This window comes from Porites lutea, chromosome 8 (genome assembly GCF_958299795.1).
Source record: "Porites lutea chromosome 8, jaPorLute2.1, whole genome shotgun sequence".
NCBI lineage: Eukaryota > Metazoa > Cnidaria > Anthozoa > Scleractinia > Poritidae > Porites > Porites lutea.
Genome location: NC_133208.1, coordinates 29,469,425 through 29,496,586, shown reverse-complemented (window position 1 = coordinate 29,496,586; position 27,162 = coordinate 29,469,425). Strand labels below are relative to the sequence as shown.

General features: G+C 39.7%; 2 protein-coding genes across 2 annotated transcripts in view; both read right to left on the bottom strand.

The window, feature by feature from the left end:
- The window catches only part of LOC140945499 (uncharacterized), a 62,447-nt gene extending 36,638 nt beyond the window's left edge, over positions 1-25,809 (bottom strand). Inside the window, exons 1-3 of the mRNA XM_073394516.1 lie at positions 25,494-25,809; positions 23,753-23,901; positions 23,118-23,372 (exon numbers count right to left, since the gene is read on the bottom strand). Coding sequence (XP_073250617.1) covers positions 23,118-23,372; positions 23,753-23,901; positions 25,494-25,737 — 648 coding nt within the window. The 5' untranslated portion in view covers positions 25,738-25,809. The remainder of the gene's footprint in view (positions 1-23,117; positions 23,373-23,752; positions 23,902-25,493) is intronic.
- LOC140946670 (uncharacterized) lies at positions 8,960-21,721 on the bottom strand. The gene is made up of 8 exons (XM_073395782.1): positions 21,533-21,721; positions 20,901-21,002; positions 20,351-20,476; positions 20,036-20,132; positions 19,478-19,699; positions 17,967-18,343; positions 10,756-10,923; positions 8,960-9,115 (listed from the first exon to the last, which is right to left on the bottom strand). Exons 1-8 carry the CDS (start codon positions 21,719-21,721, stop codon positions 8,975-8,977), a joined length of 1,422 nt encoding a protein of 473 aa, XP_073251883.1. The 3' UTR covers positions 8,960-8,974.
- Positions 25,810-27,162: the final 1,353 nt, after the last annotated feature.

Genomic DNA, 27,162 nt, shown 5'->3' with positions numbered 1-27,162 from the left:
TGGTTGAGCTACTACTAGACTATATGTAATAGCCCACCATTAGCAAAAAGCGCGGGCTTTTTGGCGGCAAAAAAGGATTAAAGTCTAGCTTTAACTAGCTAAAATTTTTTTATTCTCGATATTTTTGACCAACTAGTTGGATTTTACTAAAACAATTATTCCTCTTGCGCTCATGGCCTCTGAGTCAATAGCCCAGTCGGCCTTCGGCCTCATGGGCTATTGACTCAGAGCCCACTCGGGCTCGAGTAATAATTGTTAATAATACGCTTAATGCCTTTGCGTCTATTCTGAGTGATTAGATCGAAGGTTTATTACATTGTTACGATAAAAGCAATTTTGTGAATTTAATGGAAATAATGTAAACTAGAGAACCCTGCCGGGGTACACCAATGTTACTTTATTACTGAAATGCAATGAAAGCTTTTTTTTAGATGGTAACACAAGAGACTGAAAAGAACATTAAATTTGCTTATACGATATGTCTACAAAATCATACAAGTCAACATAAAGCAGACCTTAGTGCCTCAAAACTACATTTAACACTTATTTGATTTCTTTTTCGAGAACGTGCAGTTACTAATAACAATGATAAAGGTATTGCTTAGTGGCTATCATATAACTTTACAACTTCGGTTTGTTGCTGTTGTTGTTTGTTTGTTCATAATACCCTTTTTACTAAAACCAAAATTAAAAGCAAGTTTATTATAGCTATTTAGCGCATCGTCTCAAACATGCCAAGAGGTTTACTTAAAAAATCTGTGTCCCAAAATTCATTACAAAAGCAGCAAGTGTGTCATAGCTAAGTAGCACATCGTCTCAAAGATGCAAAACCTTTTGTCAGTCTGTGCATAATCAGTGCAATAGGTAGTCAGATCTCAGAAAACCTTTCTTTTTTAGGCAATCTTGTTTGTGTTTGAAACTGTTCTAACCGTTGGTTTTCATGTTACGTTATATAGGTAATCCTAGTGCAGATTCGTCCAACTTATTGAAAAAGACAGTACCAAAGCGCCTGATAGAAAAAAAAAGTGACCATGAAAGTATGTATTAGCTCTTAAATTTGGGAACTGAACTCCCTTTCTAAACGTATAAACGCCTATATTGTATCAGGAGTTACGGTTTGAACTTAGGCTTCCAAAAGATGATTTAAAAAAAAAAGGTTTTTATGTCTTAAATTCTTCCTTTTTTCCCTTAAGGGCAAAAGTAACATAACTATAAGAGAGCTTAATCGGTGACGTCTTAGATTATTAAAAACGCATCTCCTTAAGCGTTCACAAAGAAAACCCGGATTTTACACTAAACCCTAGAGCCGTGACATACCGAATAATCATATTATTCAACATAATATATCATGGGGTACTTTTATTTAACTATCAGTTTTCCAGCTTTATTTCGTAGCAGCAACCAATGCCTTATAGTTAAAGATAGCCTTTTTAGCAAGGACAGGATATAATTGCGATTAATTTAGTTATGAATTTTTAATCCATATTTTTAATCCAATCCCAGCGAAATGTCAAAGCTGATGCAGCACACTACATTTTAGGTTGTTTCGTAAAAAGTTTCTACTTCGTCTGGTGTGAAGTAGCGTGATCCTGCCAAGAATGTTCGGGCGAAGGTGCTGCCGTAGCTGTATCCGCTCGGTGGGCTGTAAGTAAAGCCAAGGTTGCTGTAAGAATTGCTATTAGATGACGCGTAGTTGGAAATGTGAATGTCATGTCCTCCTCCGAATGTTGGCCCATATGATCGATACCCGTATATAGAATAACGCCTGTTAGAGCTATCTTTCCCCGTCTGAGGTAGTTTGACAGGTGCCCATCCTGGCTTGTTCACCAGTGAAAACAGAAACGCTTTTGAGTCGTATTGAAACCGGCCAAGGTAAGTGGTGGCTGAGAAAGAAAAGAAAAAGAAGTAAGTGCTAATAGCAACATTGCCTTAGTACTCACAGCGAAGCCACCCATATAATGTACCTTTTTTTAAGGCAAGCAGGTATACAAGAAAAAGGCTCGTAAACAGTTATTGTGACGAAGAAAGAGGCTCTTTATTCCATCATTTGTTCTTACTAGTGCTATGCGGGACAACGTTCTATGTACCCCTCACACTCTTTCCTCTCCGCGATCCACCACCTTTTAATTACCGACGACTTGCTTCCTCAGGTCTCATAGCTTAGTCGGTTAAGCTACGGTAGATCTAGGAGCTATCTAGGCCAGAGGTCGTGGGTTCAAATCCCACCGATTTTAAAAGATTTCTTTCCTTGCCTCCCTCGTATGGTCCCCTAATTCCCTTTACTGGGAATAACGCTCAGTGGGGTTTAATGGTTAATTGTCGCACTTGAATTTTCACTTCAGAGTTAATTCGATTCTCTCTTTGTTCGATCATTTACCGTTAGTGTAGTGCTACGAGGCACAACATTCTATGTACCCTTCGAACTTCATACAGTTTCAAACAAGAAAACGGAATGCTTTTCCTCCTTCAGTTACCGATAATGCTTGAATTAGCGCCCCCTTCTGACCATTTGCGTATTTTCCCGCCAGTTAAGCTTCATTTTTGTTTTTGGTGCATGCACATCAGCCAAAATTTGGAAACACTTTTGCAAATATATATTTCAATCTTTCTTTCTATTCTACGTCTTGTCTTGTTACCCAATTTATCGTCTTCAGTTCTTTCCCCAGTAAATTGTGGCCGGCTAACTTTTCAGGAAAGGGAGAAATTTAATTTGCAAAGAGCAGTCGGTGAATAGCGAAATTGGCAGTGTATTTTTCCTCAAAATGTTAGTAGGTTTCTTGCGTGTAGCTCTGGCAGGATTGGTTAGAATTTCCAAAATGAGGTATCGGTGATAAGATCTATCGTTCCTGAATTCGTTGCTTAGCAACTTAATAACTTAAACCGGAAGCTAAGGGGGGTTCGGAAACACATAATCTGCATCGTATCGGCAACGGGCTAACACCCCCTATAAGGCATGCACTTCTTGTACCTTCAAGAAATATAGCATAAATAAGATGTAGATAGTAAACTAGAGAATGACTAATTTAAGGACATTACACTGTCGCATGTAGAAGACGCGGCTCCTCTGACAAGGATTTCGAAAGACCTTAGTGACTACAGGGCATTAAAAGCGAAAAATGAGTACCAAAAACGCACAAAGTTTGGTTTCTAGTGAAAGCCATGTTTACGTTTTCCTGTTTAGCGTTACAGGTTTTGTTCATCTGAAACAAAGACAAGGTCGTTTCGAGGCTGGAATTCTGAAGAACGAAATAAGCGCCCCCCTTCAAATAAGCGACCCTTTCGATCTCAAGTCAAAAAAATTCAATATTTGCCCTTCGTCGCTAATCCAAGCATTTGCGGTACCTCTTATCTTCCTTCAAAAGAAATTTTCTTGATCTTCCCAACAATTAATGAAAATATGTAAAGGTAAATAAAACAAACAAATTAATAACAGACGGGCAGTTTTGCTGGTACAGTCTCGCCACCCGATATCAATAATTTAGTTTTGTCATCGAGGGGACCTCTTAGGACAAGAACGGCGGTTTCTTGAGGTCTCCTCACCACTTATTCTATACTATCATATTCTTCATCATTCATTCAAAATATTTCTCCGTTTCTGATTGGCTTTAATCCGCTGACTTATTCTTCATAACCTGCTGTTGCTGACAAAATTTGGAAGATGCGAGCAATAAACTGTCGATGCGATGGTATATTGCCCCAAAGTACAATCACAACTTCGTTTCTAGGCAGTGGCGTGCAGTAGCCTAGCTGTTTGGCATGGATAAACGCATGGAAATGACGAAAGCGTTCACGCGGCTAACTGAAAACGAAATAGCCAAATTTCTCACTAAAACTGAACGGAAGAAATAGAAATTCAAGAATATACGTAAAAAATTTTGCTCGATGTTTTTAATTATTGGAAGTGTGTCGTGGTGAAATAACATTAAATATTTAATTGATAGTTCTTCGACGACTGGCGTCACTCGCTCACTTACCCAATGATACACTAGTGTATCCTCCAAAAATATATCTCCCGACCCTTATTATTGTCACAGTCGGGCCCTTACGGTCACATTGGTAGTGAAATGTATTTGCAGCCCAGCCGTCCACGGATGCACGCCAACAGCGTTTCCAGAGAGAATTACTGCTTTGTTCCACAGGGGATAACCAGCTGACTAAAATTCTCAGGTAGTTCCAGTTCTCTCCCACAATAGCAGACTCTTCTAAACCTGAGAGAAAGATTGATGAGTAATGGTAACAGGACTTAGTGGAGTCCAATTCGGTCTGAAGTCATACGAGTGATTAACAAAGAGTGATTTGTTTAATCACGAGTACGATTACAGACCGAATTGGACAACACGAAGTTCTGTTACCAATTAATCATAACAAAATTTGTGATATATTAGGATCTTTTTTGAAATCAAAACACAAGGAAATCCGAGATTTTTTTTGCTAGCAGTGAGAAAAAAAAGCCATTTAAGTGCGCGCGTGTGGGCGCGTCTTGTCCAATAGGGAGTTTAAGGGACCTTACGATCCGACAACGGCGACGTCCATGAATACGTCGCTGAAAAATAGACTTCTCATCCTTTCACTTTTTTTCGCGATTATCCCAAGGGGCCCAGTTACTTAAAAGAAGAGGTGGTAGAATTCATCGTCTTGCCGTTCCCGTTCCCAAGTAAACTTAAAATTTGGTCATTTCACGTCGTTACTAGTTGTGCAGGGACTGCAAAGAAATGTACAAAAAAGCGTGATTCAAGTGCAGAGTTGTTGTTTGGCTCATTAAGCTTATTGCCTATTTGACGTTCCAGTTGCCGTCGCCTTGTTTGTAGTTTCGTAAGGTCCCTTTTAGCAACGACGACGGCGACGGCAACGAGAACGTCAAAACAGCAATAGGTTTACTAAGCAAAACAACAAGTTTGCACGTGCATCACGCTTTCCTGCACATTTCTTTGTCGTTACTGCACGACTACGACGTAAAAATGCCTAATTTCAAGTTTTATGGAGGACGTAAACAAGCGACGACGAAATTTTGTTTCTCTTTCTAAACTTGAGTGCGGTCCCCAACAAATCAACTCCAGGGAAATTTGCCTACATTAGACATTTTCAGCGAACTTGAAGAAAGGCGACAAAGTTTGAAAAAACTCTAATTCGTTTTAAAAGTGACGTTTTCGCTGCCGTCGTCGTCACTCCCTAATAGGGACCTTACGAACTACAACGGCGACGGCAACGGGAACGTCAAAAAAACAATAGGTTTAATGGGCAAAACAACAACTCTGCACGTGCATATCACGCTTTTTTGTAAATTTCTTTGTCGTTCCAGCCAAAGTGCGACGTGGAATGACCAAATTCTAAGTTGAATTGAGAACGGGAAATGCAAGACGATAAATTCTACCATCTTTGTCTGAACTCGAGTGCGTTCCCTTCTCCTCAGCTCCAACTTAAATTTCCTTCTTTCAAATGACTGGGTGACTTGGGATAGTCGCGAAAAAGTTTGAATGGCTGCGAAGTCTATTTTTCAGTGACGTTTTCATTGGTGTCGCGGTTGTCAGATCGTAAGGTCCCTAATGACTTAAGCATAACGCGTACTGTCCTATTACAATGTCCTATTAGTGCTGAAATTAGGGCAGTTGATAGCCAATCAGATTTGAGAATTTTGAATTTTGTTATAATTATGATTACGATAAATATGGTATCCGAATTCCATATCTTGAAGCGGATCACCACTGAATATTTTAACCAATCATGGCGCTAACAAAGCCCCTGATGCCCGTTTGGATATTCTTGCTCGAGGCTTTTGGGAGAGATAGAGATCTGCATTTTTCGATGTTCGGGTGTGTCACCCAACGCAGACTCTTAAAGAGACTTGACTCCCAAGCAGATCTACAAGAAACATAAGAACGAGAAGAAGAGGCAGTATGCTGAAAGGGTAATAAAGATCGAACAGGGATTGTTCTCTCCCCTAGTTTTCACGACCAAAGACGGAATGGCGGATGAGTGTGTTAACTACCACAGCAGACTTGCGGAGCTGATTGCAGATAAGAAGGGAGAAAGTTTCTCAAGCGTAATTTCCTGGATAAGAGCTAAAGTGTCTTTTGCCATCGTACGCTCTGCGATACTAAGCTTGAGAGGTTCAAGATCCAGAAGACGACAGCTAGACTTTGTTGACTCAGATTTACAGATCGAAAACATTTGAGACTGCCCGAATTAATCCTTCTTTTTTCTTTTTAGAAACATTTTAAAGAAACGTTTTAATTTTAGATGTTGATAGGCATAATGGATGGTTTTGTCATACACATGGTTTAGGACGAATTTATATATATATATTTTTCAACTAACTCCTATGCTTTTAGTTTGAGAATTTCATATATGTATATGGCGAGGAACTATAATTACCCTACTGCAGTTTTTTTTCTTTTGTGTATAGGTTTTTACAAGATGTTAATAAAGTTGTTGATTATTGTATTATCATTATTACTATTATTAAAGCAGCATTTTATGTACCGTGTCCGATCAGTTTTCTTTTACAAGTATACTGATGACAATCACTGCACTTCACGTCATTCCACTTGTATTTGTGTCCAACACCAAGTGTAAGGGCACAATCTTCATCACCAACATTGTTTGGTTGGTTTTTGGCCCAAGCTGTGAAGTTTCCTGCTCCGCTTCCTGCCCAAGTGAAGATTCCCTCTCTGGAAATGTCATTTAATCCCAGCCAGGACTTTGTCCCATTGTGAAGGTGTTGTATGTATACGTTTTCTTCATTACTGTTGACATTGACGAGACTTGCGTTTTCCTGCCGGCAATTAGCCAGAGCTTCGGTCCAATTTGCGCACTTCTTGCTGATTGCATAGCAAAATCCTTTAAAGTAGCTCCAGCCAAGATCACAGTTATCTATATGTGGTAAAAATATCAAAAATCCTAAAATCACTTTCGCTTTCGTGGATCCTTAGGTCCTGGGCGTCGTCAGGTTTAAACGAGCATTTTGTTAGACCCCGTTCACATTACATACGTAATTCCAGAAGCAGTTAATAGATAAAAATCAATATCGCAAATCAATCGATATCATCGATATTAATCCGCCGATTGATATCGGAAATCGATAGAAATCAAAATCACAGAAAAAACCATTTATCGATTATTATCGATTAACAAAATTGATAAAAATATAATAATCGATTTCTATGGGAAAATCATTGATATTAATCGAGGTCACAACGTTTTTCTTTATCGAGTTCTATCGATCGATATCAAAAATCGATATTCATCGATGACTGATATCGATTACTATCGATTAATATCGGTTATCGGTTTATCGATTAACTGCGTCTGTGTAATTGTTTGAGAACACCTTCATTCCGATCCTATGTATCACCCTGAAACGACACAGTAGTTCAAAATTTATTCATAGAGGTCTGAAATGTGAAGATTCATGTCCGAGTTTGTCTTTTGGGATTCCGATATGGAACGATTTTTCGTTTGTGAGAGTGATTCCCAAATAAACACCCCCCCCCCACCCTCTCCAGGGGCACGTATATGGCGGGGGGGGGGGGGGGGCGGCTATAAAAGGCCTTTTGGGGACTCAAGTTTGCGGACTTATATTCGGGGCCTTTTTATGTTCGGAATTTTACGGCAGCTAGCATAAAATCCTCTTGAATGTGTTTGTTAACGTGAAAACCGGAGATTAAACGTTCACATGTGCACAGAGCCTACGAAAATAATGTCTTTTTTTGTATGTTTATTCGAAATAACTAAGAAGTTCAGGACAAATTTTCAGTATTTGCTAACCTTCAAGCATTGTATAACTCACTGACAAGGGATCATATCTGGTTCCAAACAACTCTTTGACACAGACTCTGAATCCAGAGGCATTCATGTTCTGAAAACAGAACAAAACAAAACATAGATACGCAGACGTCAAGCGGCATTGTTCGAAATAAAAGAACTGGCGTTTGTATGACAAGTGCAATATCTCTTCTCATTTATCACGTATATTTTATATCACAGTATCATTCAGGAGATTAGGATTGCAGGCTCCTCTTGTCGCCCGCAGTAACTTATTAGGGAACTTAAGCACCAGACGTTCTTGATTCACGAACGGCATGGCTGGCCGCGCAGAACTGGATCAGAGACGCGGTTTATGCGGCAAAGGCAAATCATTAAGCAAACCAACGTGAAACCATCACGATCGCCGACAGAATAATTCATTTGAAAATATCTTTCAAAGATTTGCGTGAAGTTGTGTTTCTTTCTTCTGAAGAAAACATGATTTCAGATGAAGAATTTTTACTTTTGTATGACGAATACTCTCCGAAGAACCTAGAATTTGAACCTCTGGTTTCAACCTGAGAACTCGTGTTTTGAGGTCCGTGACCGCATTTCAAGAACGTCTTGACATGCGCAGTGGCTGTCATGCTGCAAAATACTTCCGTGGTACCAAGACGGTCTGGTGCTTAAGTTCCCTATTATCAAACCACATGCACAGATTTTTAAAGCGCAAACCTGCGCATGCACAGATGTCATATTCACCAAAAGTACATACTATTATGTGCAATATTAATTTTACGTCGTTTTTGACTTGTTCTTATCTACATAAATTTCGTTTTAATTAATCCTTCCTTGAACATCCAATTTCTTTGATTGTCAACGCATCTATTCACAGCGCTAATAGAAGTTTTCTTTTATGACCGGCGGAAAGCTCCGTTACCCTTCCAACTGACCTGAAATAGTATCAAACTAGGGCGATTTTTACCTCAATCCACGTGGAAATACCGTTATGAACTGGTGCTGAGTTCCCGGATACCTTTGTGTTGTGACTAGCAGCGATGAGCACTGTTGGAGTCGAGCTATAACTTATTGTGAATAACACGAACTGAAAAACAAGAAATACCCGAAAACATTTAGTTAAAACGTTTCACCATTCCTTCGCTGAAGTTCCACAAAACTGTGAGTAACGTTTAACAACCAATCCTATAATAAATGTGATACGTATTAACTTCTAGTCTATTCTTACCTTGCAGTATGCATTATTATTTTCATCCAACGGTGGTGGGTTAGAGTTTTTAGTCCCTGGAAAATCTATGCCGCCGTGCTCTATAGACAACGACGGTTTCAGCAGTTTAGAGAACGCAAACCAGTTCTGCCGACAAGAATTCATTGAAATTAGTGGTTGTAAGCTACATTGACTCTGCAATGATATTGTCATCGTAATTCAGTCCTGTTAGAATAATTGTTTTCAATACAGCAATTTTTCTGAAGACTCCGGGCGTATATGTCGTTATAGCGGCTGGTCACGTTTGATAGGTCTTTATGGCTACAGCTGAGCAGGTTATTAGAACCTTCTCAAGAAGGAACTTGTGCCAACCATCTCTCATATCTATCTTACTGTAACTGTTATTATTTGAGCGTCGCCCAAATAGAATAATCGAAATCGCTTGTTTTGATTCAAAGTTGTAATAGGCACGCAATACGTGCGAACGTAGACAAGCCAAGTAAACAAGCCGAGCGACGCGATTTGTCACGACACAGCATTTATCCTCGTTACACACATCGCACAGATAAGGCACAGCAAACAAATCGGGAATAGAAATCAAACGTATTGAAAAAACAAGGTTCAGTGAAACTATTAAATAATTTAGATTTTCCCTTTAGAAAATAATTGTCCTTGCACAAAAAAAAGACACACAAAATTTCAGCCCCTCTCCCAACATCTTCATACCCACTTCAATTCTCTATATTAAATGAACTTTCCCTTATCCACGTTCCGTCCATACAAATATTATAAAAAACAACCGAAAAACAATCGACTATTGATAAGATCTTTCAAAACCACCACTTCATTTCAGCAGTCTGAAACTACACTATCCACTTGTAACGAAATTAGCACACCCACAACTACCTCACAGTAACACCTAAAATCACTTTTACCTCCTCAAAAAATTAGTTTTTGTTACTTCATATTAAATTCTACGAGAAACCAGTTTCACTGATTAACAAAATACAGTCATTATCTTACCAATCCACGCCCAATATAACTCCACGCCTTCCACTTCAAATATCTCAACCAACCCCTAAAATATACAACACTACTGCACTACCAACACATCCCAATACACAAAAAAACTTCACACACGCCTAGTCATCGACGCCCAAATATACGGTCCCACAGCGTCTCGTTTGGTTCTCTTTCCCGCCTGTATTAAAAGAAACGTATTTTGCAGTATGGGGGCCAACCAGAAAACTGAATGGTTAACTTGGCCACCATACTCAAACCTTAAGCTAGCTTAATATTAACCAAATAAAATGAACGTATATACCTATAAAGGCATGTAACTTTTTAAGATTAGCAAATAAGTTATGAGGAAATGAATTGAATTGAATTGGCACAAGTTGGTAAATGCGAAAGATTGTACGATTAATTAAAGGCTTGGTTTCCATACACTCGTCCAGATCGTCTTCGTAGCCTCAATCAATGTTCTGCGACGACTTGGACCGGATCCCAACGTTCTGAACGACTATTTAAACCTTCAGTCGTATCCAGGTAATTGCGATCGCCCTAATTGTTTGGATAGTCTCGCATCGCATCAGAAGTGATTCTATATAACTGTGTCGATCGCCTGTTTGAGACGACTTGGGCTATTATGCCGCCTATTATGTTGCTATTATGTGGCCCAAAGAACCTTGCTTAGCGACAACTTTTCATGAAAGAAATGATTCTCGAGTTGTCCCTTTCCGTTTAAGAGCAATAAACATGCCTCTAGTTTTACTTCTGACACATACCACACTAATATCCTCGTGTTTACCATCGAAGTTTTGCAGTTCTCGAAGACAAACTTGAAATGAGCTACTTGTTACGTCTTCGGTCCAGATGAGAGCGGCATCATAGTCTTGACCTGTTTTCAGGTGATCTGAAGTCACAAGGACTACTGGGGCCTCAGTGAAACTTCCCTGATGAAAGAGCGAGTAAGTTTGTCAAAATTGGAATGTTCTGAAAATAACAACAACTAAAAAACAATTTGAAAAAGATTGAGTTAAGGAGGGTATTTTACGCGCACTGTCCAAATTAATAAAAAAAAATGGAAAATGGAGAAATTGGAAAAAGCATTGTAAAAGGTTTTCCTTTCACACTAGTCTGAATAAATTTCAAAACGCATCTTTTTTGGCAAAATGAATGCAGTGAGTTTTCAGAGATCCATGAAAAGCGTTTCCGAAAAGTGCTGTTTTGGGTGGACAATTCATCCTGTTTAGTGTAGACGAAAGGCTGTAAGATAAATCAATCCGTCGTAGTGTTTACTCCACAGAGCCTTACAAGGTTTTAAAAAATGCGGATGAAACAGTCATATATAGATGGTTTAGGATTACTGAAATGAAAACCGAGCGAAGATGTAATTCCCTACAGCACTGCGCATGTTGCGGTCCGGCACTAGGTTTTAGGTAATATGCCGATATCAACTATAAATTACGTTTAACTTTGCGCATCATTTTACGATGATAATTTTCGTTTGTTTGGTGTTTTTGTTTCATGTAGCAGACACCAATTAAGCCCATGCAAAATTCCCTTCATCGTCATGATAATAATTCGTCACTTCCGCATACAAAAAAAAAAACGGTTCGTGAAACATTTAAGAGCTGATGTCAGTAAATATCGACCAGAGGTCTACAAAAGTGAAAAATCGAAAATTCTCAAAAAAATTCACAAAGTAGCACTAGGTAAGCTATTAACATAAATGTAATTTTTACTTCGATCCGATAATTATTTTCCACGTACGGGGGGGTTATTGGTTTCGCGACTCTCGGACCGGGTTTTCCAGGCCCGAGACCATGTGTCACAAAAAAATCGTTTTAAGATTCAAATCCATTGTAATGTGGACAACAAATAACTTATTCAGAAGAGTACTCAATTGCACACATTCTAAGTGGTGATTTACTCAGTTTGAACGAAAGTGTAATATTTTTGGAGATTTTTCATTATTTTCAATATTTTGAACGTTTTCGTTCAATGAAAAAATAGCAAATTTCCAAGCCCAAAATCGTCGACTGGTACCTCGATTTCAGTAACGAGTCTTATACCACGTTAAAGAGCGTTATCTCTTCTTTCAAAATCTGTTTTCAAAACTACGGGCAACTTAAAAGAAAATGTTTGAGGCTAAAAAATACTAGTAGTACTTTTCTGAAATTCCAGACGCGGCGGGCCGATGCTAAAAACTTGGAAAAAATACAGTAAGAAATTAGTTTGAGCAATAGTGGTTTCATGTTATCAGCTTTCAGAAACCAAGACGTGTTTATACAGCGATCTGATATAAATTAATGCCGTTTGCTATCAAGAAAGGCAGATTTAAGCTGTCAACTCCTGCCAAGTGCACCAGTCACGTGAAGTTGTCAAAGGGAGAGCAAAGCACTGATATTAAAAAGTCTTAAAATTCAAAACGTTTTACGTCCATGAAATCAGATTTTACCTTACAAAACAATGTTGTGAATGTCTGTTGTTCGTACCTTAGCATGGTGTTTCCATAGATTGGAAATGTCAAGTATCCACACGGGAGAACATACCAAACAACAACGTTTCAAATCCAAGCGCCGAAAGATAGTAAACGGCAAAGATTGCGTTACATTTCACAGAACGACCGCTTACCACTGTTGTCACTCCTTTTTTCGCTGGAAGCTACGAGGAGTTTTCATTCCGTCATGAGTGATTCTTGATCAGCGTTTCCTTGAAAGTACGACCCCGGACAGGTGATAACTGAGGACGTTTCGTCAAGACTCCTGTTGTTCAGTTTCAGGCTTTAGCAGGTGCGTAGTCAGTATTTTTTCGGAGGTACGCCCAACTTTTTCTACATCTTCTTTCCCCCCTCCCCCCCCCGCCACCCCAAATCTCAACATTTTTTTAAGGTGCCTTTATTAAAGGTGAGGTTAACGGTTGTAAGCAAAAGCATTTTTGATGTTTATGAAATGACACAACCTCTAAAATTCTTTAATTCTGTCGGCTTTTTATGTTCATTGACGTCAACCGTTTATCATTAATTCAGCTATTAAAAATCAAACTTGTAGTACCCCCGACTTTAGTTCACAAATGACTCTTTTTACCCCTTTTTGTCACATTATTTTTGACTGACAAAAGCACCACACATTGACGTAATTGTGCCCTACTTCGTCTACTCCGAAGACAGGTCGTGGAGAAAACAACGCGTTCACGCTTTACATCATCAAGCTTGCTATATAAATAAATCATCCAAGATTCGGTTCTCCAATTAATGTCGTCGCTTCTCTGGAAACCGATTTTTTTTTAGTTATGTTTATTTCATTCTATTTTTTTCCTCAACGTTTTCGGGTACGCACGCGCAAACCGTGCGTACAAGTAGCTACGCCCCTGTTTAGTCTCCTTAGCCCTGAGCGTTCCTCTCTTGCGGTTTTCGCGGGAGTTCAGGATGTGGTCCACCCAGTATTTCACGTCTCTTTTAAATGAGGGGCAGCACTTCTTATTTACCGTTTCGTTATCAGACAGCGCTTAGGCTCTTAGCCTTTCATTTAATTTTGATCAAATTTTTATCATTTAGTTACTCAGTATACTTTCGATCCTGTCCTTTTAAACTTATACTTTTATACTTTAAGGGAGCTTAATACCTATATTAATTTTTTCTTCGTTTAGTGTCGTCCAAAAGACCCAGTTTTTTGGCATTTTTTAAAAAAGCAAGAAAAATAACATCATTTCGAGGCATAAAACGTTCGGTGGTGTATCCTCTTTGCTTTTTACCCTTTTTGGGCCTTTTTTTTATGAAATTGATGATCAAATTTTCCGCCATATTGAGTTTGTGTCGATTTGGTGACCATGTCTTATTGTTTTCAGTCTCCACGGCAATGATGCTGGTGTTTCAGGCCTCCCGTTCTCAGATTTCTTGTGATTTTTTTTTCACCCCACTGATCGACCCGCCCAAAACCGGGAAACCTATTCGACGCTAAACGAACGAAAAGGTGATGACCTAAACCTTATGGTTTCTTTTTGGGCTTCCTCACCACATTGCTTCTGCGTGTTTCTATATACTTGTCTTTTGCTTTGTTTTGTTCTTTTTTGTCGGTAAAATAAACTGAAACTGTACAAAGACCCTCAATATTCCCTTTGGAGGTTCTCGAACGCGCATAAAAAAAATGAAAAACCCGATGATTTATTGACCGCAAGGGCAATGGGGTGGGGTTAGGGCTCGTTACTGCACTCCGGTTCACTCGTAAGCTGTCAAATGGTCCCGAAATACAAAATGAAAAATGACTGTGGACAGACTATTCACGTCTAGACATCAAGCATCTTTTAAGATGGGACTTATCGCCTCTCCCTGTTCATGGAGTTGATTCAAGGTGTTGACGTTAATTTCGTGATGCCCTGCATGTTGCCAGGACATGTTTCAAAAGGGCCTTTCCAAAGGTACGGAGTCCGCCGTCACCTTGTCAACCGTGCGAGAAATGATGTACTTCACAAAAACAAAGAGAAGTTATTTTCGATTTGCCCCGCCCCCTACCCCCGAGAGTCCCCGACAGGACCGCTTCAAAGTACTCCCCATGTGGTTGCGCGGGGGATAGTAACAGGTCTACCTAATTGCACCGTGCATTAATGACAGTTTAGCTCAATCAGAAGCCCCTTTTCCCTGGCTAGTTCAAGGTGTGTGCACCTCCTTTAAGCTTTTGTTTTCGGTTCTTACTGAAATTTTTGATCTTGAGGAAATTCACAACGACAGGAGCAGGTTATGGGCTTTTTTCCTAGCCCTAATACTACATCACGGGAAATCCCTCAGGTTAGGCAAGAATTCGATAATCCTTCCATAATCATCCATTTTTTCACCGCGTGAATTGGGCATTTTTAGCTTATTTCGAGGAAATACTTTTTGCTTCAAATCCAGGGTGGGCTTTTAAGGGACTGGTCAAAAAGTATAGGGGGGGGGGGGGGTGGGCCGGAGCAGAGAGGGGGTGGGTCATGAGGTTTTGAGCCTTGTGTAAGGAGTTGGTCGTGCAATTTGCAGCTACCCTTAGGGGGTGGGTCACCCTATTTTATTACATAGATAAGCACTAACTGCACTAACGAGACAGTTGACCACACTTGTTTTATTTAAACACAGCCAGCTGGAATTATTGCTAAAATACTCACAAACCTGTTGTGCGAGAAAATGGAACGGGTGACAGACCGCACATCCCGTGAACCCTTTGTTAACCTTTTTTTTTTTCGCTCTAACGAGCATGTCCTTTAATGATTTTCCTTTTTTGTAAGGAAATGATTGGTGGTTCTTAAAAAATTTATTAAAGTTATGGTTGGCTTTGTATAAGATTCCATTTTTATTATTTAAGCTTCCTTTTTAGTAGACACTGAGGGTTGGTATTGTGTCACAAATGGCAATAAATCTTTTTCCTCCTTGTAGGTTTTGTTTTAGGAGTTTAGACTCGTTTTTGTGAATTTTATTTCTGATACTAGGTCTTCTATCAAAGTTTGTGGGTAGCCTCCGTCCATCAAGCGTTTTTTGAATTATTTTCCTCAAAGGTTGTTTCTGAGGAGTTTTTTCGTAGGATTCTCAAGGCTTCTCCTTTGACAAATCCTTTTTTAACACTTGGAGGGTGACACGAGGTGAAATGTGTGTGCAAGAAGGTTTCCGTTCATTTAAAATGTGTCTTTGCGTCAAGGATAGATTTTTCTTGAATTTTGTGCCTTTGTATACAACCGTGTCTAAGAACGCTGCATCTCAGTGTCAAATGTTTCGGCCATGAATTTAACAGTTGGGTGATGTAAGTTTGCTTGTTCAATGAAGGCTTCGATGTCTGGTTTACTCATGTCCCATAGGGAAAAGACATCGTGTATGTAGCATTTCCAAACTGTTGTTCTAAAGACAGTTTTGCTGAGAGTTGTCGTTTCAATATATGTCATAAAAATATTGGCAAAGGAATCAAAACTGCTGTCTTTGTGCCCATTACAGTTCCATGGTTTTGTAGGTAGTGCTTTCCATTGAAGTGGAAGAAATTTTCTTTGAGGATTAATCTAAGAATTTCCGGCAAGTAATGTTTAGGAATGGGTTGTCTTTGTAGAAATTTTCATATGCGTTGTGACAGACAATTTCAATATACCCTCGTTTTGCTGTATATTTGTGTCAAGACTCATAACGTCCATCGAAACAAGAAATGTTCGGTTTTTCACATTTGTCTTTTCAGTGAAAGGTATGATTTCTGTGGTTTTGATATTGGTTGTTGCAGTGTATCAACAAATTTTGTCAAGCACAGAACAAGGTTAGGCCATCCTCTTTTTTTTCTCCGTTAACCGTTTTGGCATTTGTAAAAAAAAAGTAACGACATAGTTACACCATTTTTCACTTGAAATAGTTCTTTTAGTCTGAAAAATGAGCATAGTAACAGCACAGAGAAAAACAAGAACAAAAACATGAACAATTTTCACAGTATATTTTACATTTTGTTAATCCAAATATGTGAATGTTAACTTTTAACGTCGTCCTGGGGTACCAGGGCCCACTATTCCGAGACTTCTTGTGATTTTTTTTAAGTTTTTTTTTTTTTCAATCCGACCGACCGACCCAATATCAGGAAACGCATTCGACGGTAAACAAAGAGAAAAAAGGGGATGGCCTTATAGAAAACCAAACATCCATGTTTTAACTAGGGGGTGGGTCATGCAATTTCCAACCTTGCTTTAGGGGTGGGTCAGTCATTTTTGTACCGAAGGGAGGGGGTGGGTCATGTGTTTTTTAACAACCACATTTCCAAATGCTCCGGCCCACCCCCCCCCCCCCCCTATACTTTTTGACCAGTCCCTAAACACATTTTTTAAGCCAAATGGTTTTTGCGAGAATCTGCTTACCCGAACTTTTCGCATAAAAAACGACAAATACCCGAAAAAAGCTCATCTTGTTGGTGGTGGTGGCATATTTCCGATAAATTCAGCTCAATGTCTCGTGAAGAAGAGTTCAGATCCGTGCCGCGCGCCTCTCGAGGCAAGCGTTTCGTCGAAATGCGAGCCCAAAAACAGGTGGTAAGCGGTCAATCTGTGAAAAGTAACGCAATCTCCGTCGTTTGAGAGCAGCCGAAGATGCTTTTGCCGATGCTGTCCTTGATGTTTTTTATTTCCAGTATCTAGGAAACCCATGCTAAGGTATGAAACATACACTCGTAGGCAATGTTCTGTCCGCTAAAGTCTAATTCCTGGACGCAGAAACGTTGTGCTTTTTGAAGTTTATTATTGTGCTTTGCCCTTTGACAACGTTACGTCCCTCGTGCGTTTGGTAGCAGAAGTTGGCTAAACTCTGCTTTTCTTGTTGGAAAACGGCTTTAAATTTTATCAGATCGCTCGATAAACACGTGTTAGTTTCTGATAGCTGATAACGTTAAATCACTGTTGCTCAAACTGATTTCTTATTGCATTTTTCTGAGTTTTTAGCATCGACCCGCTGAGTCTGGAAAGCTCAAATTTCAGAAAAGTACTACTAGTATTTTTTAGCCTCAAACATTTTCTTTTAAGTTGCCCGTAGTTTTGAAAACAGATTTTGAAAGAAGAGATAACGCTCTTTAACGTGGTATAAGACTCGTTACTGAAATCGAGGTACCAGTCGACGATTTTGGGCTTTGAAATTTGCTATTTTTTCATTGAACGAAAACGTTCAAAATATTGAAAATAATGAAAAATCTCCAAAATATTACACTTTCGTTCAAACTGAGTAAATCACCACTTAGAATGTGTGCAATTAAGTACTCTCCTGAATAAGTTATTTGTTGTCCGCATACAATGGATTTGAATTTTAAAACGATTTTTTTGCGACACATGGTCTCGGGCCTGGAAAACCCGGTCCGAGAGTCGCGAAACCAATAACCTCCCCGTACGTGGAAAATAATTATCGGATCGAAGTAAAAATTACATTTATGTTAATAGCTTACCTAGTGCTACTTTGTGAATTTTTTTGTAGACCTCTGGTCGATATTTACTGACGTCCGCTCTTAAAATGTTCCCATCGTACCTTGGGAAACGTCACCTTCTCGCATTTTGTACCACTCCACCATTTGGGCAAATTAACGGTTCCCGTGAGTGCTTCAGGAGGCTCCCCTTGATAGGCAGCCCAATCAATGCTGGCAAAAGGGGTAAATTTCTCTTTTTTCCTTCCTGCTTGCAATGCACAAACTGTAAAGTTGTTTACGCCGATGTTTTCTGTCCATGCAGTCACCGCGTCGTGGACTTTAACAGAGTCATTCAATTTGATGTGATTGACAGTTATTTGGACATGAACCTGTTTATCCGGGTAGAACCGGTATGGTGGGAATGTAACGGTCTGACAACTTGAATCGAGCCATTTTGGAACACGGAGAAGGTCTTGACGGCCCCGCACAATAGGAAAAACTGTTCAACAAAAAATATCAACTTATAGTAATATTTGATTCATGCGATAAGTTAATCTCATGATTTCAATGTCTCTTATTCATATGCCCTGCGCTTCCGTTAAGCTGGATGCCGATGCGAGCCCAAGTTTGCTTATGCCCTTTCTTTTTTTTTTTTGAATTTTGTCTAGTGCGCTTGCGTTGCTTGTTCAGTTATTTAATTGACGTTTTCACCGACTTTCGTCTAGTTTGTAATGTTACGTCGTATATATACGGATTGCATTTTATTTTGTGTCGTTAATGACCATAACAAAATTGTCCTGTGATCATTACATGTGCTGCTCACTTTGTGGTTGGCCACTCCCGAAATGTTTTGCAATTTGGGATTTAATACAGCAAAAGATAATTATGGAATTAATCTCGTTTTAGGTACCCTATTGATGATTAATTCCTCCATTTAGATATTGATAGGAGCAACATATATTTACAGTCTGTCGCCCATGAAATATATTTGCTAGAGTTCTAATTGTATTCAGTACTTTCCCATAAAGCAGCAGTGCTGGCAACAACGAAGATGCGTAATAACGTGATTTTGCTGAGCGGAGTCACTTCAAATCTGATGTTTGAAATTTCGCTACATCTGCAAAGCCTTGAGGGATGTCAATCCTTCTCGCTTAGTTCATGTTTCACCAAAAATCTGCAGCTTGGTGCTACTCCAAGTTATTTTATTGCATCATAGCGTAAACTGCCGCAAGTCCTGGGCTTATAAGTCTTCGTATCGGGTTTTCGGAGGACTTATAAATAAACGGAGGGGCCTATACCCGCCGGGGCTTATAACTAGAATAGAAAAAGCACTTCGGAGATTCTTTGGAACATCTTTAGCAGTGACTGATCAAAGTACGTTTTACATTTACTGGTTTTAAGGTATTCATGGAGGCTAATTATCGCATTTTTACCATAATTCTGCGTGCTTTATATAATGGGAAGCAACTGTTCAAAATCTACCACATTTATATACACAAGTTAATCTTAAGTTTATTTCAAGCTTTAGAACGTCATATAATAAATCGAATTCATTTCAATACAAGCTAGGCGAGGGCTTATATCCGGGGGGACCTATAACGGCTGAGAAGCGGCAGTTTACGGTCTTGCTTACCTTCACAGCTTCCCGGATGGTAGATACGGGAGTCGTTCTCAAGTCCTCTGCAATAGCCGAGCCTCTGCCAGCATTGATTCTCGTATGTTGTACCGCTCGCAGTGCATACTGGATCTTGATACGATGGACATTGATCATTACATTCACAGCGACCGCCATACGCATTATATGCTTTGCAGACTCCAAATCGAGGGCATTGCAGGTTGAGACAAGGATCTATGTCTATGTTGAAAAAAACGGTTCGATATTTTAGTGAATTTGTGTTTGAAGGAGTTTTAACCAACGAGCCGCGGAGCTTTCTCAAGGGGCCTAAAGGTGGCTTTCCAATGTCACGTAATTTTTACGTGCGTACGCATGTAAATTTTACGCGCGAAAATAAAATAGAGACAATGTATGAATGCTCACGCGTAAGCGTAAACGTTGAGCAAGGTTCAACTTTTACGTTTACGCGTGACCTTCCATACATTTTCACTATTTCATTTACGCGCGTATATTTTACGTGCGTTCGCAAGGAAAAATTACGCGCCAGTGGAAATCAACCTTAAGTCAAAAATGTACCTCCAGCAACAGCATAGGCTACAGTAAGTGGGTCATGATTAGGACCTGATCCACTGAGGTCTTTAACACATATCCTCATATATTCCAAGCCAACGTTCTGCAAAGAAAGCCAAGTACAAGCAACTTATTATAATACAAAAGAAGCGCGTTTTCACTTTAGTAGATTTTCATTATGCTAGTAAGAACTGTTTTCATGCTAATAGAGAAAACAGTAGAAAATGAGCACACCAAAGTGTAACCGTGGTTTAGAATTTAAAAGTTTCCCTTTTGGGAATGTCTAATGACGTGAGTATAAAGAACTAAACACAAACCTACCTCCACCCAGGTCGAGATTATGTTATTTTCCGGGAGAAACCAGTCCTTCGCATGGCGGTCGTATCGGTGATTAACAGAAACAAGGACAACCGGTGACTCGTGGAATGTTTTGTTGAAAGAAACGTCCTGTAAGAAATAAGGAATTCACTAAACTTAAGAATCGTAGCCTGCGTGCAAACGTAATTTAACCTGGGTTAGTAACGTCTGCGAAGCAGCGGCGATATCCTTGTTCTGGTGTTTTCTTTCCTTCCTGGGATATCCTTGTTCTGAAATACGTTTCGTATTTCCCGTCAACCTGACTGGCAAATCGACAATGGCATTTTAAACAGACCAATTATGGCGCTTACTCAAATCCTTGTAAACGGGTGGGGGCCCATACCAAGGATTTCCTCGCTGTTTCGCAGACGGACGTAACCAGAGTGAGTTTCGACTGTGGCACAGGCTAAAGGATCGTGGTTCTCATCGATGGACGTAGTAGTAATAAAAAAACAAAAAACTCTTGTAGTTTAGACTTTGGTACCTTGACAGCTAATTGACAGCTACCACTCACCTGGCAGAAGCCATAGTTGTCCTGAGCTGACGGGTATCCGTCATTTGGAAAGAACTTTTCTCCGGCAGTCACGTGGTCAAGGCTGAGGAATGCGAACCAGTCCTGCCAGTGGAAGAAGATAAGTTGGGGAATTTATCATCATTTTACTGTTTTGGTTGATAGCCTTCGAAGTACTAGCTAGCTCATAATAATAATATTATAATAATAGTAAATGTCTTTATTTCTCCCGTTAAAATACATAACAAACGTTACAGAGAGTGAAGTATACAAATCATGAAAATCGCACAGATCATTTACAATTATTATATAAAACCTGACAAAACATTGGATATCTATACTGTTAAATTGCTAAGTTGTATTGAAACCTTATTCTATTAAAGCAGCAATTCTTAAAAAGTTCTGTATTAATCCGTGGTAATTGACTTGTTTGTGATCATAACCTCTTGGATGACTCTTTGACTTTCGGCAAAAGGGCATATAATGGATGGTTAACATTGTTCTTAATTTTGGTGAATAACCTGCGGTCACACTTTTCTAAAAGGTCATAGATATTAATTGCTGGCTCCATAGACTGGAAGTGCGTATGTGATCTTGAGCAGAACAATAGTCTTAAAGAGATGATCAATCTCTACCTGCGTGTATCCATCTTTCCTTAGTGATCTTAAAATGTACAAACTCTTTTTTGCTTCCCGAAGCTTTCCCTTAACATGAGATGAACACTTACAGTCGTTTTGTAATGTGACACCTAATAGAGTAAGACTGTCACTCTGTTCTATGCCACATAGTGGGGGAAAGTTAAGTTTGACACCTTTTTTAGCCATATAGAGTTGTTTGCATTTGCTTGTGTTACAGCTCATACCATTAAAAAAATGCATTTAGTGCCTTTTGTGATTCATCTACACTATGCTTACGCACAGTCACAAGAATAGAAGTGTCGTCTGCATACTTAGTAAGACCGCTATCCTTGCAGTAGTGAGTGACGTCAAGATCGTTTAAGAACAGGTTAAACAAATACGGGCCACTGACGCTTCCTTGAGTAGTACCGCGGTTGACATCCTTCCAATCACAAACAATATTATGACAGACAACTCTTTGTTTTCTGTCCGACAAGAAGCTGACGTACCAGTTGTATGGGTTTAAAGGGCTCTGTGTTCTATTAATTATTTGTGCTTGACTGTGTCAAAGGCTTTTGAAAAATCCATCGTAAACGGCCTGACTGCTCGGTTGTCGTTGCTATCTAAAGCTTGGAGAAGCTCACGCTGTATTTTAAGAAGCACGTTTGTACAACTGCCTCCTGTATCAAGAGAGGTTGTTACTTTTTCCTTTGCGGTTTCTACCGCGTTGCAGAAATTCTAAAAATGCATTAACCTTAAAAAGATAACCTGTTGAACACCGGATGGTTTGTGGTCGTGGAGATCTGCTTAGTACAAATTATTACAGGACCTAACATGGAGTCTTGTGGGAAGCCAGACACTACCCATTCCTTGTCCTAGATCACATGCAGCTTGTGAAATGACGATGTTTTCCCAAAAAAAAAAAAAAAATCTATATATGGTACGTATATACTTTATCGTTATTTCTTACGTACCACAATTGTATCTCTGTGCTTTCCATCAAAAGGCAAGAATTCCCTGATGCAAACTTCGAAACCTCCGGAATTTACATTCTCTAACCATACATAAACAGCGTCAGTTGGCTTTGTACTGCGGCCGTATTTTGCGGAAACAAACACGTACGGCTTAGAGGAAAAGGTCTGGAAGACAAAATACGTGGTCAAATGAACCTATGGACAATGAAATGGACATAGATTGACTAAAATTTGATCCATGCATTGATCCAGGACAGAGACCTTGGTTTTGACGACATTGACGTTAACGTGTTACACACCAAAAAAACATTGAGAAATCACACAAAGTACAATGTCATTCCTGCTGAAATGCTGAAATGTTCTTACAAGATGCGTTGTTGTACTTTTTGTGTTCGACATAAAAGAACGCACTCCTATCAACAGATTGCAGTAAGATTACACAGGACAACCGTTGAAATGTTGTTAGAAAACGTATCTGCCATCCATGCAGATTTTGCAGGGGCGAGTGACATCGTCACCAACTTGCCAAAAAAAGAGAGCTCGAACCTAGGATCAAGATCGGTCGAACAGACTCAGTAATTTCTTTTAATTATTATTAGGAGTTAAGTTAACTAATTTCATGATCTAACCTGAGAAAAGGCCACTTTTTCACACTTGGTTTCTGTTGTCCATATTCCACCAAGAGCAACGCTTCCATGCGTTATGTCTGTGCTTGGCTGATCTTCGAACGCTAACCAGTTGATCATTCCCGTGTCGTTTTTATTACCCGCCGTGCGCGAACATAGTTTAAATCCAACTGTATTGATGGATTCTGCCCACAGAGCCGAGGGCGTGTGAGCCATCGACGAGTTTTCTTCATGATTCAGTGACACAAAAACGCGGACCTGAAATGCATCGGTTAGAAATAGTTTTACGTATAAATAAAAACAGATAAAGCGCGCCAGTGGCATTGACATGCCACTGTCAGTCCATCAAAGAACTTGTTCCCTTTCAGCTGTTCTCCTTGTTTTAGTCGTTTTGATCGACCGTTGTAACGTCTTTTTTTTGTCTCCTTTACAATTATTTTCAAGAAAACACCGAGTGCTTCTATGGTCTAACTTGAAGTCATTTCAACTGAGAAATCGACATTAGTTCCTTGACTGATTTAAAATTCCCCGGGGAAACATTGTTCATGAATTTAACGATGACGTTAAGTTTAAGCTCATAGCTTAGTCCATTTTAAAAGTGCGGAATCACATCTTGGTATGCAGTCAAAAATACTTACAGTCTGTGATCCACCGAATTCCCTATGAAAAGTCACCTCTGTGCAACGTGGCAATGTACAGTGAGTCGGCGCTTCACATTTTCTGCTGTTGCGACTCCATTCCTGCCTTGTCTTCGAAACGACTACTTTTCCAATCTGATAGGAGAATCCTTATAAGATAGAAACGCAATTTCATAATATTCTAGACCCTTAAAGTAAAGGCAAGGTGCTTAAAATAAGAAAGGAAGTCGGAGAAAAGTGCCAAAGAATAATGAAAGCAACAAAATTAAAGTCCTTAGCTACGACAACAGGACCAACACGGCTAAGTGCAGGTCCCTAAGCACCATATTCACAGATGTCGCACATGAAAACTTGAAACTTTATTCGAGTACGATTTCATGGTCAAAACAATGAAACAGGATATTACAAAAGCCATCCAATTCAGCAACACCTTTCGGTACATCGACGATTTATTCAGTGCTAACAATGTGGACTTTGGAAATTACATCAGCGCAATCTACCCGTCGGAATTGAAACTTAAGGACACTTCCACATCGTCTACTGAAGTGTGTTATCTCGACACTAATATCAAGACTGGCGAAAACACACCCTTCCGTATCAGCATCTACGATAAGAGAGAGGACTTTGCATTTCGCATTGTCAACTTTCCTCATATGGACAGCAACATTCCCGCCAATCCAGCTTACGGTGTTTAGATATCTCAACTGGTGAGATATGCTAGAATTTGCACGTCCAAAGTTGACTTCATCAATAGACTCCGTGGACTTTCATTACGACTCAGACAGCAAGGCTTTGAAACCAATCTACTTTAGAAATCATTTAATAAATTCTTCAGTCGCCATGGTCTTATCGTCGAGAAGTATGGTGCAGCCCTGCGGGAGATGAGATTAGCAATCCGGGCTTGAATTGCACCATCGTATCCTTACATTACTTATTTATTACCTAGTGTTGTATTTCAGATGTGTCTCGGTACGTGTGCGCGTACAATTTTATTTTGAGCGCGCGCATTATTTGTTTATTTATTTAATTGACGTGTACATTTAGTTCGTTTATTAACGTCTTAATTTTACTTTGCGTTATTTTCCTCACTTATACATTGTCCGTGACTGTGCTCACATGGTGGGTGGCTCCTCCTAAAATGTTCTGCAATTGGTATAGGATTTAATGGTGCCGAAACCAATTGTGGAATTGCACGCATTTTAGGCATCCTAATGATGAACAGTTGCGTCACGTAGATATATATTTTTTAGCAACTAAGATAATTTGCAGTCTGTCTACTTTGAATTGCTTACGGCGTGGGGGGCATTTGGCCCACAACTGCGAGATTAAAAGTGAGTAGTTTGAGTGTAATGGTAGTCACCACCTGGTTGTTTGTAATGATAGTAAGAGGCATCAGTGGTAGTCAGAGTCTTGTATTTGGAACGGTTTTCGAGTTCGTTGTATTTGAATAGTCGGGAAAAAAAATCTGTCACACTCGGCTACGCTTCCTATATTTTTAATGCTTTCCTCTGTAATGTACGATAAACATTGTGTCCCGTGTTTGATATACGAAGAAGCGAAAATATACTATCGTGTTTGAGGCGTAAAAAGAGACGAGGAAGGCCCGAGAAACAAATCTTCCGGGATCCAAGGTTCCGGCGTCACAAATTGCGAAGGGGGAAGGGGTTGACTTGGTGGCTAAGGGAAGAGAAGGTTGAGAATAACTGACAAAGCAGGTTATACGGGAAAATTAAATTCTCACTTGGTTTGTGTGTTCCGTTGCCGCAGTAACGAAAGTTACAAATTGGGGGCTTCCCAAGGTGGTAGACGTAGAATCCTCCACAGTTACGGACTGTGATGCTTGTTGAGTATTCACAACAATTGTTTTTGTAACGGAAACAAACTTTGCGTCGGACAGCACCCTCAGCTATTTCAGGATGACTGCCATTCAGCCAACCCGGCAGTTCTGCGCCACATCGAAACTCGGGAACACATGAATCCGCCATTTGCTTTCCAGCATCTCCCCCAAAGCGATACCATCCGTTAAGATCATCATCACAAAGGAAGTCAATACTGATGTTGTAGAAGGAGTTTGTTCTGCTAGACTCGTTAAGGAACGTGTAATGGTAACACTCTAAAATAGAACAGAACATTGTTGGCTTCCGATATTAAACCGGCGTTAATAGACGACGCACATCAACCGGGATTGAGGCGCAGTCTTTTAATATACCGTGAAGCCACCAAATGTGTCTCAGTGCTAAGTGCGTTTACGTGTATAGAGACGATTTGCCCAAACATTTGGGCAAAATCGCTTCCCAAGAATGCAATACGTCCACTTCTGGTCAGACATCGCTCCTTCGGTCAACCACATGCCCTGCGGGTTGAACGCGTTTGGGTTTTCTGAGTGGGAGGCTATAACTATGGGCGGGACCACTAACCCGTTTGAGTGCGTAACTGGTTGTCAGAAATGTTGGCTTATAGGGGAGGGGTAGGTGGGCAGTTTCCCAGAAACGTATCAGTGATCCATTCTTGGTTCCATCATACTCACTCGAATTCATAATATGGACCTAAAGCAGGGGCACCCAACGACAATTTTCGGAAGAATATCTGTTCGGAAGACGATTTGAGATCTAGAATTTTCGAAACGTTTGTTGTAAAATTTCTTGCTTGCCAACTCTCCTAGGATTTTCAAACATGTAAAAAATGGTATAATTGCCTATTTTTAACGGATTTTTACCCTAAAAAGGTCACCTAGAATTTTCGGGAGCCTTTTTTCTGGCTGAAATTTTCGAAAAAGTAAGTTTTGATCCCTATTATTTTCGGATCACTAGACTTTCAGCTAGGAAACCCGAACAGATGAAAAATTTTTAGGGGATAAAAATATGCCTATATCTACCGTTTAAATGCTAAAATACGTTTAACAATGCTATATTTAAGTGGTTTTAAATTATACTCTCGTTGGGTGCCCCTGCTAAAGATCGGACCTAGGTGACTACAAAGCGAACGTCAAAAAAACAATAGGTTTAATTAGCAAAACAACAACTCTGCACGTGCATAACACGGTTTGTTCATTTTTTTGCCGTCATCCACTACGACGCGAACTCGCCTAATTTTACGTTTTATTGATCACGCAACAAGCGACAACGAAATTTTCTTTCTCTTTCTAAATCTGGATATGGTTCTCAGGAATTCAACTCCAAACGTCAGGGGCGTAGGCAGCCAATTATAAAGACCTGTTGGCCTGGGCCTACAAATTTTTGGTTTGATCACTCTACAGCTTGTAATAAATCATGCGTTGTTGAGGTGTGCTAAAAGCTTAAGAGCTCAAAGTGTTGGTGAGGTCAGTGCGTACTAGTCATGCGTGCAGTTTTCAGGATCGCATATGTGGAAATCAAAGTCAGCCAAGCGTGCATTGTTTGACTACATTTGAA